General features: G+C 63.8%; 2 protein-coding genes across 6 annotated transcripts; both read right to left on the bottom strand.

The window, feature by feature from the left end:
• Nucleotides 1-155: 155 nt before the first annotated feature.
• On the bottom strand, nucleotides 156-3047 carry NAT14 (N-acetyltransferase 14 (putative)). Of its 4 annotated transcripts, none has more exons than XM_090260148.1 (3): nucleotides 2745-3047; nucleotides 1946-2053; nucleotides 156-1334 (listed from the first exon to the last, which is right to left on the bottom strand). In XM_090260148.1, exons 2-3 carry the CDS (start codon nucleotides 2015-2017, stop codon nucleotides 786-788), a joined length of 621 nt encoding a protein of 206 aa, XP_090116274.1. In that variant the 5' UTR covers nucleotides 2018-2053; nucleotides 2745-3047; the 3' UTR covers nucleotides 156-785. The 4 variants fall into 4 exon arrangements, with proteins under 4 accessions (XP_090116274.1, XP_090116273.1, XP_090116276.1 ...); XM_090260147.1 differs by lacking the exon at nucleotides 2745-3047 and adding an exon at nucleotides 2442-2659; XM_090260150.1 differs by lacking the exon at nucleotides 2745-3047 and adding an exon at nucleotides 2305-2371.
• Nucleotides 3048-3196: 149 nt separating this feature from the next.
• ZNF628 (zinc finger protein 628) lies at nucleotides 3197-8933 on the bottom strand. Of its 2 annotated transcripts, none has more exons than XM_090260146.1 (2): nucleotides 8726-8933; nucleotides 3197-6389 (listed from the first exon to the last, which is right to left on the bottom strand). In XM_090260146.1, exon 2 carries the CDS (start codon nucleotides 6382-6384, stop codon nucleotides 3310-3312), a length of 3075 nt encoding a protein of 1024 aa, XP_090116272.1. In that variant the 5' UTR covers nucleotides 6385-6389; nucleotides 8726-8933; the 3' UTR covers nucleotides 3197-3309. The 2 variants fall into 2 exon arrangements, with proteins under 2 accessions (XP_090116272.1, XP_090116271.1); XM_090260145.1 differs by lacking the exon at nucleotides 8726-8933 and adding an exon at nucleotides 6580-7042.
• Nucleotides 8934-13775: the final 4842 nt, after the last annotated feature.

The following is a 13775-nucleotide window of genomic DNA, read 5'->3' as shown; positions in this document are numbered from 1 at the left end:
CTGGGAGCAGGGCTGCTGTGAGCTCATCATCTCCCCTTCTCCCAGGCCAGCACCCCCACCAACAATTAATGTCAAGTCGAGGAAAGGAGGAGCCAGACAGAAGGGGGTGGTTTGGAGACAGACTGGAAAAGGCATCAGAGAGAGGGAGCCAGGCGCAGAGGAGTTTCAGGCTTTATTAACAATCGGGTGTAAAAATCCAGATGGGTCTGGCTGCCCCTCTCAGCCCCCACCTTCCCCCAGGGAGGAGCAGCCGGGCAGCCCTGTGCCCACCCCCTCCTCTCCTGGCCTCTCTGGGAGACAAACCTCCCCTGCAGAGGCTCTACTCATCCCCTCTGCCTCCAGACTCATCCCCTTCAAGCACATCAAACCCCATCCCACTTGCAGGGGCCATGGCTCCAAGTTCTAACCCTTGGGGGTCAAATTTGCTCATATTCCTCTCTACCCCACTTCTCTCCCAGGCAGGTAGCACAAAGGGTGCAGACTTTGCTGTGAGAGCAAGACAGGAGAGATTTCGCAGTGCAGACAGAACCTGAGACAGGAGGTAGGACAGGCTGACCTCTCCGAGGAAGTTCACACCTTACAGACAGACCTCAGATGCAGTGAGGTCTCTTGCCCTCTGCAGGCCTGAGCTTCTTGGCCCTGGTTGGGCTAGGGATTCACATAGGGAGGATGTGAAGGTGCCTGCACACAGTAGGTGCTCACGCACACAGTAGGTGCTCGCGCACACAGTAGGTGCTCGCACACACAGTAGGTGCTCATGCACATAGTGGGTGGTCAGGTCAGAGTCACAGGTCCTTGCTGAACTCCCTCACCAGTGTGTAGCCCATGCAGCCCCAGCTCCCTTCAGCCTGGTAGCCACAGCCCTCCAACATCCCCGCCACACCCCAAGCCGCCACAGCCACGGGGACCACAAGGCGGGTTCGGGGCTCCCCCGCTCCCCCTGCCCAGGCACGTACCCGGGACTCCGCAAAGGCCAGCAGCCGCCTGCCCACGCCTTGGCGACGGTGCCAGCGGGAGACAGAGAGGCGGGAGACCCGGGCCCCATCCCCGGTGTTGGAGCCCAGAGCCAGGGCCAGGACCCCGCACACATCACCTGAGCCACACACGGCCACCCAGGGACCCCCCAGGCCGCCCGGAGGAGGCAGCGAGCCCCACCGCGCCCGAAGGCCCAGCTTCATGGCCGCCACGGCCAGGAACACAGGCAGGAGGAGGGCCAGAGCAAAGGAAGCCAGGACAAAGCGCAGGCCGCTGCTGGCCGCCGCCAGGAGGAGCAGGGCGGGTGGCCGGGTCAGGGCGTGCAGGGCCACTCGGTTCTCTGTGTCCTTCACGCCAGCCTGTGGGTGGGACGGGAGGTCAGAGCCGGGGACCTGGCCTTCCATTACCCTAGGCCCCCTGTGGGCACCAGTGGACTAGGACAGGCACCTGACCCTGGCCGGCAGGGACCCAGGGTGGGGGCTCCCAAAGGAGAAGGGCAGGCAGTGTGATGGGGCCTGTGGCGGAGGGCCGGGCAGGGCCAGGGCCACAGCTGCTCTAGGCCCCAGCAGACACCACCTCTGGCACCCTGCGCTGTGAGGGAGGGAGTGAGGGGTCACCCAGATCAGGAGAGGGGCAGGTGGGAGGCACCAGGGAGGGCTGAGGCCAGAAAACGGGCATGCTCTGGGCACCGAGAGAGGAGCCTGGAGTGGGGGGACGCGAGCACAGGGCTGAGGCCCCTGGGGCTCTGCTCCGAGTGAGGGGTGGCAGGCGGAGTCCCCTGCAGCCCTCCCTGACCCTGACAGAAGGAAGAAGGCACTGGAGGGAGAAGGGGCCAGGCCACAGGGAGCTTATACGGAAAGCTGCTTCTCCGGGGCTCCGGGCTGGCTCAGGCCCAGGCGGTGGCTGAAGCCGCTCCCCAGGCTGCCCTGCTCCCCCGCGCACTGGTGCCCCCCGACCCTGCAGCCCTCACCTTCAGCATCTCCAGCACCAGGGGCTTCTCATCTTCCCTCATCTCGCGCACCGAGAGGTGGCTGGGGGCCATGGCAGCCCCCGCGCCCCCCAGGGAACAAGCGTGCACCTGGCGAAAATAAGCAGGTCAGCATCAGGAACGCACCTCTAGTCCTCAAGCGCCCCACGGATGGCGACCAGCAGTACCATGTCCCAAATGAGGGCACTGAGGACGCTCGGGGCCCCCTCAAGTGAGGTTCGAGGCGGGACAGGCTGCCTCCTCCACTCGGCGACCTTTCCAACGTCCCCCGGGACCCTGCCCCCCACCCCACCCCGTGGTGTTCACCAATCTACCCCTAAATGCCATGTGGACGGCAACACCTGGCAACAGGGCTCCTTCCCAGGCTCCGGGGCTGCCCTGGGGATAGGGAACCGCCCCCACCCCGCAATGGCCAGGGGATGGACCGCGCTCCCCACGCCCCAGCGCCCCTCTCCCACAGTCACCGCATGACAAGGACCTGCAAGCACCCCCGTGAGTCGCTCCGATCCTTTGACAAGGTGTGTGTTTGGTGGGGGGAGCAGGGTCGGGAAGGGGTCTGCGGCGGAAGTGACGTAAGCCTCGCGCACGTTGCGGGTGGGGCGGTACCTACACTAGGCCTTAGCGATGTTGCCAAGCTCCCTGGCCGGGGTGGGCCGGGGAGGGGTGCGGCAGGGCGCAGGGACCTTGCCGTGATGGAGTAGGGGCTGGAGAGATGGAGGAAGGGGATCCACAGGACAACGGAGCAGATGCCGGCTGGGTGGGGGCAAGGAGTGGTACTTACTGGCCTGAGGAGGGGGCGCGCACGCTTGCTTCCCGACGTTCACTGGTTGCTAAGCAACCTGGGCGTGGGGGTGAGGGGATGATAGCAGCAAATCATTCTGATTGGCGCCCGGACTTTAGCCGGACTGCGTCACCATCCTGAACCCCAAGGGCTCCCAAACTCGGCCACCCGAGGGACTTCCGCCCCAGGCCACCCATGCTCAGTGACCTTCGGGACAAGAACTGCTCCCACCCACTGTTTAGATGAGGGGAGGTGTGGGCGGCTCACAGCGAACAGGTGGTAGGGCAGAATTCTAGATTCCACCGCCTCCCCGTTCCTGTGACTGCAGCCTCCCGTCTTTAAGGGTAAATAGAGCCCCACGTAGAAGTGGCTGGCCCCAAGCCGCGAAGCAAGTCACCTGCGAACGCGGGTGCGAGTGCTAAGACTCCAGACCCCCAATAAAGCAAAATATAGGAGACTCTGGTCTTTATTAGCAAGCCGCGCCTGCAGCTCTCCTGCCCCCAGCCCAGGCAGGCAGTGAGTCAGGGCCCCTGCGTGGGGCGGGCAGCGGTAGCAGCGGCTCCACTCAGAAAGTGTGCACCAGCTGCACGGCGGGCAGAGTCTGGACAATCTGGATGGAGGGCAGGCCCTGCGAGGCCACGCCCCCCGGCACGGCCCCTGCGGGCACCACTTGTACCATCGGGGAGGCCGCGGCCGCGGGGACGCCGGCGGGGGCGGGGCTGGGCGCCGGTGGGGCCAGCAGCTGCAGTGTGGTCGCAGCGCCCCCAACACTGCCGTTCTCCAGAATCTCGGCGGCCGGGGCGCTGCGGATGATGAGCAGCTTCTGTCCTGGCGGCCCGGGCGTGGGCGACTCAGCCAGTCCCGAGGGCAGGGTCTCCACCTCCTGCACACAGAGCTGGGTCTGCTCCCCATCCGCCCCGCTCAGCACCAGGACGCTCTGCAGCCCCTCGTCGGTCTGCAGCGTCTCAAAGAGCACGTCCTGGACCACACCAGCGGTGGCCTCGCCCTCGCCCGACTCCCCGGGGCCAGAGCCCGCCAGCAATTCCTCGGGCGCCTCACTCTGAACCACCAGCAGGTTGGGGGCCTCCGTGGTCACGGCTCCCCCACTGGGGTTAGACAGCTGGCCCGCCACAGGCTGGAGCTGGACTGTGGTCACCTCCTGGGCGGGCTGCAGCTGGACCGTGGTCACTTCCTGTGCCGGCTGAAGCTGGACTGTGGCCACTTCCGGGGCTGGCCGGAGGGGCTGGAGCTGGACCCCACTCACTTCCTGCGGCCCCGCCTCCCCACCGCCCACATTCTGCAGAAGGATAAGGCTCTGCCCTGCCCCGCTGGCCCCTACGCTGCCCGCTCCCTGCACCCCCAGTCCCCCAGGGCCTGGCAGCCAGACTACTCCGGACCCCTGCCCAGCTTTTCCAGCCGCCCGCAGCCCTTGCTTTGCCCCGCCACCCGCACCGGAGGGCAAAAGGATGAGCTTGGGAGGGGTGGGGGGCGGCGGGGACTGCACACTGCTGGGGATGAGCTGGAGGCCTTGGGCGGTCTGCACCAGGAGGAACGTCTGGGAGTTGGGGGCTGCTGGGCCCAGGGACGAGGCCTGAGCTGGGCCCCCTGCCACCTCCAGGGAGAGTGTAGCCTGCAGATGGGGGAGCACGTGGACATCCTGGGTGGCCGGTGGAGCTGGGGCGGCAGCCAATGGGGCGGGGGGCGGGGGGCCGCTGGCCGGGGCGGGAGGGGCGGCGGGGGCGTGCGTCCTCAGGTGCCGCTGCAGGTAGGCCGCCATGACGAAGCTGCGCCCGCAGATGGGGCAGGCGAAGGGGCGCTCGGCCGAGTGGGTGCGCTGATGCAGCAGCAGGTTGGAGGAGTGCGTGAAGGTCTTGGGGCAGAGCGGGCAGCGGAAGGGCCGCTCGCCCGTGTGCACGCGCTGGTGCTGCCGCAGGTTGGAGGTCTGCGCGAAGCTCTTGCCGCAGACGCCGCAGGCGTGCGGCCGCTCGCCCGTGTGCACGTGGCGGTGGCGGCGCAGGCACGACGTGTTGCGGAAGGCCTTGCCGCACTCCCCGCACGCGTAGGGCCGCTCGCCCGTGTGCAGCCGCAGGTGGTACTGGTAGTGCGACGACCACTTGAAGGTGAGGCCGCACTGGCCGCAGGTGAAGGCGCGCAGGCCGGTGTGCACGCGCTGGTGGATGGCCAGCAGCGACGAGCGCTTGAAGGCCTTGCCGCACTCGCCGCACTGGTAGGGCCGCTCGCCGGTGTGGTCCCGCAGGTGGTAGCGCAGCCCGGAGGAGCCCTTGAAGGCCTTGCCGCACTCGCCACACTTGTAGGGCCGCTCTGTGGAGGCGGGCGCAGGGGCGGGCGCCGGCGTCTGCGGGGCGGGGGCGGCGGGGGCCAGCGGCTCCTGCGGGCAGGTGACCTCGGCGGCCTCGGCCTGCGGGGGTGGGCGCCCGGCCGCAGCCTCCTCCACGTGGCACTGCTGATGCGCCAGGAGGCTGGCCAGCTGTGGGAAGGCGCCGTCGCAGCTGCCACAGCGGAACGCCTGTCCGCCGGCCGCCCCGTGGCTGTGCTGGTGGCGGGAGAGTCCGGCCACGGTCCGGAAGGACTTCCCGCAGGGAAGGCAGGGGAAGCTGGGGGTGGCGGCCGCAGGCGGGGGCTGCGGCTCGGCAGGCGGCGGCGCGGCCTTGGGTGTCTCCGGGGGTGCATCCCGGGCTGCAGCCACCGCCTCGGGCCCCGGGCAGGGCTGGTGCTCCAGCAGCAGCTCCTCGCTGCCGAAGCCCAGCTCGCAGCCCTCGCAGCGGTACACCAGCTCCACTGTCGTCTCGGCCGCCGCCAGGAAGAGCTCAGGGACCACGGGCGGGGGCGCGGGCGGGGCGGGCGCCGGCGGGCTGGGCGAGGGCAGGTGCGGCTGCAGGTAGGGGTCAGCGAAGACCTTGGCCGGCTCCCGGGGCTGCGGAGGCCCGGGGGCGGCGGCGGCGGCGGCGGCGCCGTGGGTGCGCTGATGCAGCAGCAGGTTGGAGGAGTGCGTGAAGGTCTTGGCGCAGAGCGGGCAGCGGAAGGGCCGCTCGCCCGTGTGCACGCGCTGGTGCTGCCGCAGGTTGGTGCTCTGCGTGAAGCTCTTGCCGCAGACGCCGCAGGAGTAGGGCCGCTCGCCCGTGTGCACGTGGCGGTGGCGGCGCAGGCTGGACGAGTTCTTGAAGGCCTTCGGGCAGTCGGGGCACGGGTAGGGCCGCTCGCCCGTGTGCTGGCGCAGGTGGTACTGGTAGTGCGACGACCACTTGAAGGCCAGGCCGCACTGGCCGCAGGTGAAGGCGCGCACGCCCGTGTGCACGCTGCGGTGGATCTGCAGCAGCGACGAGCGCTTGAAGGCCTTGGGGCAGTCGGAGCACTGGTAGGGCCGCTCGCCGGTGTGGCCCCGCTGGTGGTAGAGCAGGGCCGAGGAGCCCTTGAAGGCCTTGGGGCAGTCCGGGCACTTGTAGGGCCGCTCGCCCGTGTGCGTGCGCTGGTGGTGCAGGAGCCGTGAGGACCAGCGGAAGGACTTGCCGCACTCCCCGCACTCGTACTGGGCCGCCGGGGCCGGGGCCGCGGGGCCAGGCTTCTCCCCTGCGCCCTCCTCGGTGGAGGCCGGCGCCATGTCAGCGTGGGAGCCGACCATCACACCTGTCGGGGGGTGGGGGAGCGGATTCCGGGTCAGGGGAGGGCGGTGCCCCCGCCACGCACACGCAGAGCCATCTCAGCCCCAAACCTGTGCGCTCCCCTTTCAGAGGCAGGGACCCCTCCCCAGGCCACCCTCACACCACAGGAGCCCCCGCAGGATTAGGGACAAGTGGCCACAGGATGCAAGACTTACGGTGCTAAGCTTCCAGCAAATCGGGGCAGTGGGCCACCAGCCTCAGGGGGCCAGCCAGCTCCTCCAGGGGGGCTGGGCGTGGCCTGTAGGACTATGCCCTGGGAGATGGGCAGTGTCCTTGAAGGTGACCGTGGTCTCTCCAGCACCCTGGCTTCGGCCCCTTGGCCCCACTCACTGAAAAGACTCTCCTCCCGCCGCCTCAACACCTTTTCTGTAACTGAAGCCCCGTGAGCTCCACACACTCCACCGCCATCCACCCTGCTCTCCTGCTCCCTCTGGGCTCCCTGACCAAAATTCCCTGAGCACCACCAGGTCTCTGACGCACCGACCGGACCCTGCATCCTCTGTACCCTCTGCCCACGTCCAGAGCCCTCACTTCCCCTCACGCAGCATAAGGGCTGCCAGTGACCAGAGACAGCGGCGCTGCGGTGTCCCTCCGCATTCACGCCCACGGACTGCAGAGTCCCCAACAACCCGCACTGTTTGTCTGCATTTCTTTCACCCCCCAGCGGATACGTGCATGTTTCTTTACCCCTCAAAACTCTCCTTTCCCCTCCTGCTCTCACCAGGTGCCCCTGCCATCGATCTCAGCACTGAAAAAATAAAAGCAGTCAGAAGAGAACGTTACCGCCCTGGCTGCTGTGGCTCAGAGGATTGAGCGACGGCTTGCGAACCACAGGGTTGCCGGTTCAATTCCCGGTCAGGGCACAGGCCTGGGCTGTGGGCTGGGTTCCCAGTTGGGGGTGTGCAGGAGGCAACCACACAGTCTCTCTCCTTCTCTTTCTCCCTCCCTTCCCCTCTCTCTAAGGATAAATAAATAAAATCTTAAAAAGAGAATGTTACCCCTAACCCCCCATGGCACACCTGCCCCCAGGGGACATCGGACAATGCCTGGAAACTGTTCTGGTTGTGAGGTTGTCAACTGGAGGGGCAGGTGCTCCTGGCATCTAGTGGGGGGAGGCCAGGGGTGCTGCTCCACATCCTACAGTGCACGGGACAGTGCCCCGCAGCAAAGAGTGATCTGGTCCAAATGCCACTGGTGCTGAGGCCGAGAAACTCACACTATCCCCTCCCTGCTGCTTGCCTCGGGCTCATGGAGCCTACCTTCGCACCTACAGCAATGTTCCTCATCTCCTGGACTCCCATCAGTGTTCCCACAAGCTGTCTCCCATCTTTTTTAAAAAACCTTCACCCCACCTCCCCCTCCAGCTTCAATTCTCTCCACCCCTTTGCACCAAAGCAACTCAAAACTGCTGTCAATACCTACGCCTTCCCACCTCAGACCAGGGGACCAGACCCTCCTCCCCCAACTCCACTCATGGACTGGGTGTTTCCCACAGCATTTACCACCTTCTAACCTGCTTTATAATCAGCACTGTTTCACTCTGGGGCCGGACCAGTGCACTGCAGGGTGTTTAGAAGTATCCCCGGCCCTTACCCACTAGATTCCAGGGACAAAGTATTCACTGTTGCACCCTAGGGTCTAGAATAACTCCGGGCACATAATGTGAGTACTCAGTAAACCTATCCTGACTAAAGTCTGGGCATTCCCTTTGGACAGGTCATAAAATTTCCTTTAAAGAGATGAGCGGCTCCTTTCAAATGTAAGCAAGTCGTTTTAAGAGACAGTGATCTCAGGAAGCTGCATGTGCCTTTCAGAAGACCCGGCACACCTTAAACGAGATACTCTGCTCTGGAAGAGCCAGAACACATATTATCCTATAAAGACCCCTTCCAAAAGGCCGGACCACACCCTCCATCAGGTGCGACTTCCCCTTTAAGAAGGCGCTTCTGCTGCACCCCATCGACACCTTTGCTGAGCTAAACTAGGGGCTATTTTGAAGCCACCAGGATTCATAAGCTTTTTCCGTCAATGTCTCGGACACTGTCACCGGTATTTAAAGAGAGAACCCATTCTTAGTCGGGTTGAGAGCAGGAAGCTCCTGTATACTGCGGGACCTGCCCCGCCCCTCTAAAAGCAAGCCCCTGCCCTTTAAGAAGGCGGAGCCGGCATGTCCCATAAAAGTCGGAGGTGAAGTAGCGCCCTTCCCTTTAAGGCATCCCTTCCGGTTTCACTCTCGGCGCTTCCCCAACGTCTCCGCCCTCCGGTCCCTCCCCCCCCCACCCCAGCCCTCCTGTCTCTCACCTGCGGCCCCGACCCGGGGAACGAGCGGAGACCCAGAGCCTTCCCGCAGGGGCCGACGGGAAGGCTGGGCCCCTGGGGCTGCACTGCAGGAGCGGGGGCCAGGGAGGGGGGCGGGGGCGCGCTCCCTCCCAACGGCCCCCGGCGCGAGGCACCCAACCTTTATAAGCGGCCACTCGCGCACACAAACCCCGACGTTGCCGTCACTGCATCATGACGCCACGTGTGCCGAAGCCCCGCCCCCATTGGTCTCCGGCCGTTGCGGCACTGCCTGGCCTTCCAGGGCGCGACGCATCCTGGGAGTTGTAGTTCTCCGCGGACCCGACCCCACCACCACCACCACCACCACCACCTCCCGGCGGATCCCGGCGGCGGTCGTGGGGGGTCAGCCCAAAGCCCTGAAAAGCCGGGTCTGGATGCGGGATCGCACGTTCCCCTTCCTTACTACTGAGCCCCTCTCGTCTGTGATAGACACCTTCCTCGGCGGTGCGGTTCGAGTAGGCCTCACCCACCAGGGGCGTGGTCACTTGTGGCCTGGTCCCCACCCCCAGCCCTGGGGCTCCCTTTCCCAGGTCTGTAACCAGCACAGGGATTGCCCCCCGCAGAGGTCGCACGTGCCCGCGGTTCCGGGCCTCCTGCCGTGTGCGCGCGTGCGGTGGTGCGGGACCCCGCGCCCTGCAGAACAAGGGGCTGCCCAGCACTCCGTCCCGAGCCTTCCCCCTGCTTCCCACACTCAGACCCCAGACGCCGCCGGCCTCGGTCTTCCAGCCCAGTCACATTTTTCAGCGAGTCACGCAACACGGGGTTTCTCGACCGTGCGACATTTGGGCTTGATCAGACTTCGCTGTGGGGGCACCCTCTGCGTTCTAGGGCGGTCGGTGGTCGGCAGCATCCCTGGCCTCCACTCAGGCCAAGAGCCCCCCTCTCCGTCGGCCCCCCCCAGCCGCCTGCCCCACACGTTATGACAGCTGTCTCCAGATGTGGCCACGTGTCCCCTGATGACAAGGGCCCTTAGCCAGAGGGCCACCCTAAGTACTGTTTCTCAGACAGAACGCCCTCCTCCTCCTAACCCATCCCTCCTCAGCTGCTACTGGAAGGCACCCGTTGCGATCTGGGGTCCCATTACATGCTCAGTGGCTCTCGTCTGCGTTCCATGACAGCAGGGACCGGTCTGTCTTTGCCACTTGAGTGTCCCCAAGAAGAGCAAGGGGCCTGATCCAAAGGAGGCGGTACTCTTTGCTTCATGACCGTCGGGTACAGTTCCCCAAGGCCCACAGGCAGGCTGGAACTCGGTCCCGACCTGAGCTGATCTGGACCTGTTCCCGCAGGGTCTTTATGAAGTCCCCGGGATGAGTGCCTGTGACACCCCTGGCTGCCCGCTCGGCCCCAACATTCCTTTCTCTCCAGCTTCTACCCTCCCCGTCACTGCCCCCCCCCCAGTGGGCTATGGGCAGGGGTAGCCCAGGTGCAGAGCCCACACCCACCCGTGCCTCAGGCCCCCGAGGACCCCACAGGAGTACAAGGGGGCCCAGCCAGCTCCCATTTACATGCCTGTCCCAGGTGTTACGGGGAGGGAGGAGAGACAGAGTCCCAGCCCCTGCCTTTGTTATGCCAAGTTTCTTAGCCACCTCCTGCATTGCACAGATGATGTGTCCCCAGCTTCTGGAGAGTCTGGCTCCAGGGGAGCCCTGCCAGGACCAGACTGTGTACCCCGTCTCTTGGACCACAGGGTGGTGGGTATGCCCCATTCACGTGCCCCACCCATGCTCCAGGCGCCTAGGTACTTGAACCCCCAACCCACCCCCTTCCCTCTGTGGTTTTGGTCACTCTGTCTGTCACCTTGGCGAGGGCACAGCCTGCGGTCACCACAGGAGAGACAATTAGGGGCCCGAGGGAGAGGTGTGCCCAGAGGAAGTATCTGGGTCAAAGACAGGAATCCCAGGACCAGAGACTAAAAGTGAAATATCCTTAGGCCCCGGCCGGGTAGCTCAGTTGGTTAGAGCGTTATCCAGATACGCCAAGGTCGTGGCACCCATCAGGACACATACAAAAATCAACCAATGAGTGCGTAAATGAGCCCAACAACAAACCGATGTTCCTCTCTCCCTCCCTCCCTCTCTCTCTCTCTCTCTCTCTCTCTCTCACCTTCTCTCTAAAGTCAATAAAAAATAAAAAATAAAACCTGCAACAAAAAATAAGTAAATAAAAATAAAATATCCTTTTTCACACAAGAGGCAGGCAGGGGCAAAAGGAGTCCTGGGTCATGTTGCCAGCCACCCCATGGGGAGGGAGCCAAGGGGGCTGGCCTGACCCCCCCCACACACAGGCTAAGGATGCTCCTTTCTGACATCTTGGGGGCTCCCATGGGCTGCCTGGCCAGGGAGTGATGCAACTTCCTATAACCAGAAAGTGATGTCAATGGGAGGGTATCAGACTCCAGAGGCAGCCCCGACCCAAAGCTTATTTGGGGGGGCCTCACATGCTTGGGCAGGAGCCCATGAAGCTACCAGGGGTACAGGCCAGGGGAGACAACTCCCTGGAGGGGTAGTTCACAGGGAACACAGATCCCTCCATTTTAAGTACAGAAACGTGGACAGGGACAGACACACACCAAACCCATCCCCAAGGCTGGCCGCCACCTCCTGTGATGGTCCCCAGTGGGTTGTGCCCTTGTAAAATCAGCGAGTCTGCTTCAGGTGGACAGGACGGTGGATACCACGGCACCCCTGCCACAGCAGGTTACATTACAGGTTATAAGACATAGAGGAAAGGATCTTGGCAGGTGCAGCCGAGGCTCCTGCTTAGTTGACCTTGAGTTGATCAAGAAGAAATGTAATGGTTCATTTTACATGTCAACTTGACTAGGCCACAGGGTGGCCAGATCGCTGGTTAACAAGACTCCTGGGGATGTCTTCGAGGGTGTTCCCGGAAGAGGTCAGCATTTGAATTGGCAGGTGGGCCTCATCCAATCCCTTGAGGGCCTGAACAGAACAAAGGTGGGCAAAGATTGGACTTGCTCCCTGCTTGACAACCTGAGCAGGGACGTTCATCTCTTTCTGCCCTTGGCGCTCCTGAGGGCTCGGGCCTTCAGCCCCGGACTGGAAACTATGCCACGAGCTCTCTGGTTCTCAGGCCTTGGAACCACACTGCTGGATCTTGGGACTTCTCATTGGACTTCTCCATAATAACATGAGTCAATACCTTGCAATGGATCGCTTCATATACGCAAAACAGGATATAACACCTCTTTCTCTTGAGATAGATAAATGTCGATACAGAGATGTAGAAATATGTCTGGAGAATCCTGACCGATGCAGGAACAGTTCCCTGGGTGGGCCTGGTCTCATCATGTGGGCGCTTTAAACTTAGGTCTAGAAGACAGAGGTGAGAAGCATGGGCGACTCCTGCTGGCCTTGAAGACCCAGCCTCCGTGGGTTCCCAGCTGCAAGGACATGAGTGGCGCCATGTGACCTTGGACGGGACCCCGACCTCGGGTGCGGCTGCAGCCCTAGCCGACGCCTGGATGCAGCCTGTGGGGCCTGGACACCCAACCCACAGCAGCTGTGAGAAAAGGTGCCCATTGCTCAAGCCGTATGCGTGGTGGTTGGTGACAGCGAATAACTAGGACACTTGCTGTGTCCTTGGCTCAGGCCGCCATAACCCAGGGCTGCAGCCTGGGGGCTTCAACAACAGAACCGTATTTCCTCTCATTTCTGGAGGCTCAAAGTCCAAGGTCACCGGGTGGCCAGGTTGCTTCCTTCTGAGGCCTCTCCGTTGGACATGCAGGCGGCCACCTTCCGTGTGTCCTCCCACGGTCGTCCCTGTGTGTGTGTGTCCCGTGTGTCCTCACCTCTTCCTATAACGACTCCGGGCACACTCGGCCAGGTCCCACCTTAAAGTCCTCATTTTACCTTCCTTCCCTCTTTAAAGACCTTATCTCCAAGTACAGTCACATCCCGCCTCAAAAGAAAAGGTGTGGGACAAATATGACAGGGTTGGCTCCTCTGGGTTCGGAGCTGGGGACAGCAGGAAGCTGCCGCCTGTCATGTTTTACGATACATTTTAAGGGAAACCAAGTCCGTGTGGGACTGGGTGAGAGAACTGGCAGATGACCAGGGGGAGGCAGGGAGGGACGAGCCTCGTCTGGGCTTCCAACCGGACCTGACACCTGGGTTTCTCCCTCCCCTAGGGATGGGGGTCTCCCATTCCAGGTGCAGTGAGGCCTATAAAGGAGGCTGGACGCGGGGCTGTAAGGTCTGGGCACTACCTCTGCCCCTCACCCTCCATGGCTCCCCTTCACTCTTGCCCTCATAACGCACCCCCTACCTGGCCCACAAAGCCCCGCGGGTCGGGCCCCTGCTCAATTCTCCGGCTTCACCTTTTCCCTTGGCTCTGAACCCAGTCGAGCCTGCTCCTGCCTCAGCCCTTTGCACCCTGCGAGGCTGCCGGCTGCCACCTCTTGCGCTCAGGTTGCGGGACACTTGTCACCTCCTCCGAGAGGGCTTCTCCGTCGGAAGCATCAGCCCTCGCCGGCCCGGCCTCCAGCCTGCGGCGCAGTCCGAGCACCTTCCCAGCACACCCCCAGCGGGGACTCTCTTGTGCAGACTCCTGAGGGGACAGATGGGACTTGTCTTACCCACAGCTGCACCCCCAGTCTGCACACAGTAGGTGCTCCATAAATGTTTGCTGAATGACTGAATGCCCGCCCCCCATGGCCAGGACTAGGAAAGCAGCCTGTGAAGGAGTGCCTTCCACTCCCTGCCAGGGCAGGCCCTCGACAAACACCCGGTGAGGGCGGCCGCAGCTGTGCGTGACTCCTAAAACCCCTCCACTCCCACCCCCCCACCCCCACCCCCGGGACAGGAGGAGGCCTCCCCGCGCAGCCCGCGGTGTTGGCGCCCCCTGGTGGCGCGTCCGCGTCAGAGCCTGCGGGGGCGCCCGGCTGGCCCGCAGATGCTGCCCTGGGCTCCTGCGGGCGGATGCGAGTCCGTCCTGGAGCCAAGCGGCGGCGACCCCGTGCCTGTGCTCGGGGCCTGCCCTCCAACCCTCCTGC

The sequence above is a fragment of the Furipterus horrens genome, unplaced genomic scaffold (genome assembly GCF_987537825.1).
Source record: "Furipterus horrens unplaced genomic scaffold, mFurHor1.1.pri manual_scaffold_13, whole genome shotgun sequence".
NCBI lineage: Eukaryota > Metazoa > Chordata > Mammalia > Chiroptera > Furipteridae > Furipterus > Furipterus horrens.
Note: the sequence above shows the minus strand (reverse complement) of the source record. Positions and strands in the feature narration are given on the sequence as shown.

What these genes read in the sequence shown, in the direction of transcription:
- NAT14 (XM_090260148.1), bottom strand. Translation starts at nt 2,017, where the DNA reads ATGGCCCCCAGCCACCTCTCGGTGCGCGAGATGAGGGAAGATGAGAAG. An exon ending in TGGTGCTGGAGATGCTGAAG is followed by an intron (nt 1,335 to 1,945) that starts GTGAGGGCTGCA and finishes TCCCACCCACAG; the next exon opens with GCTGGCGTGAAGGACACAGA.
- ZNF628 (XM_090260146.1), bottom strand. Translation starts at nt 6,384, where the DNA reads ATGGTCGGCTCCCACGCTGACATGGCGCCGGCCTCCACCGAGGAGGGC.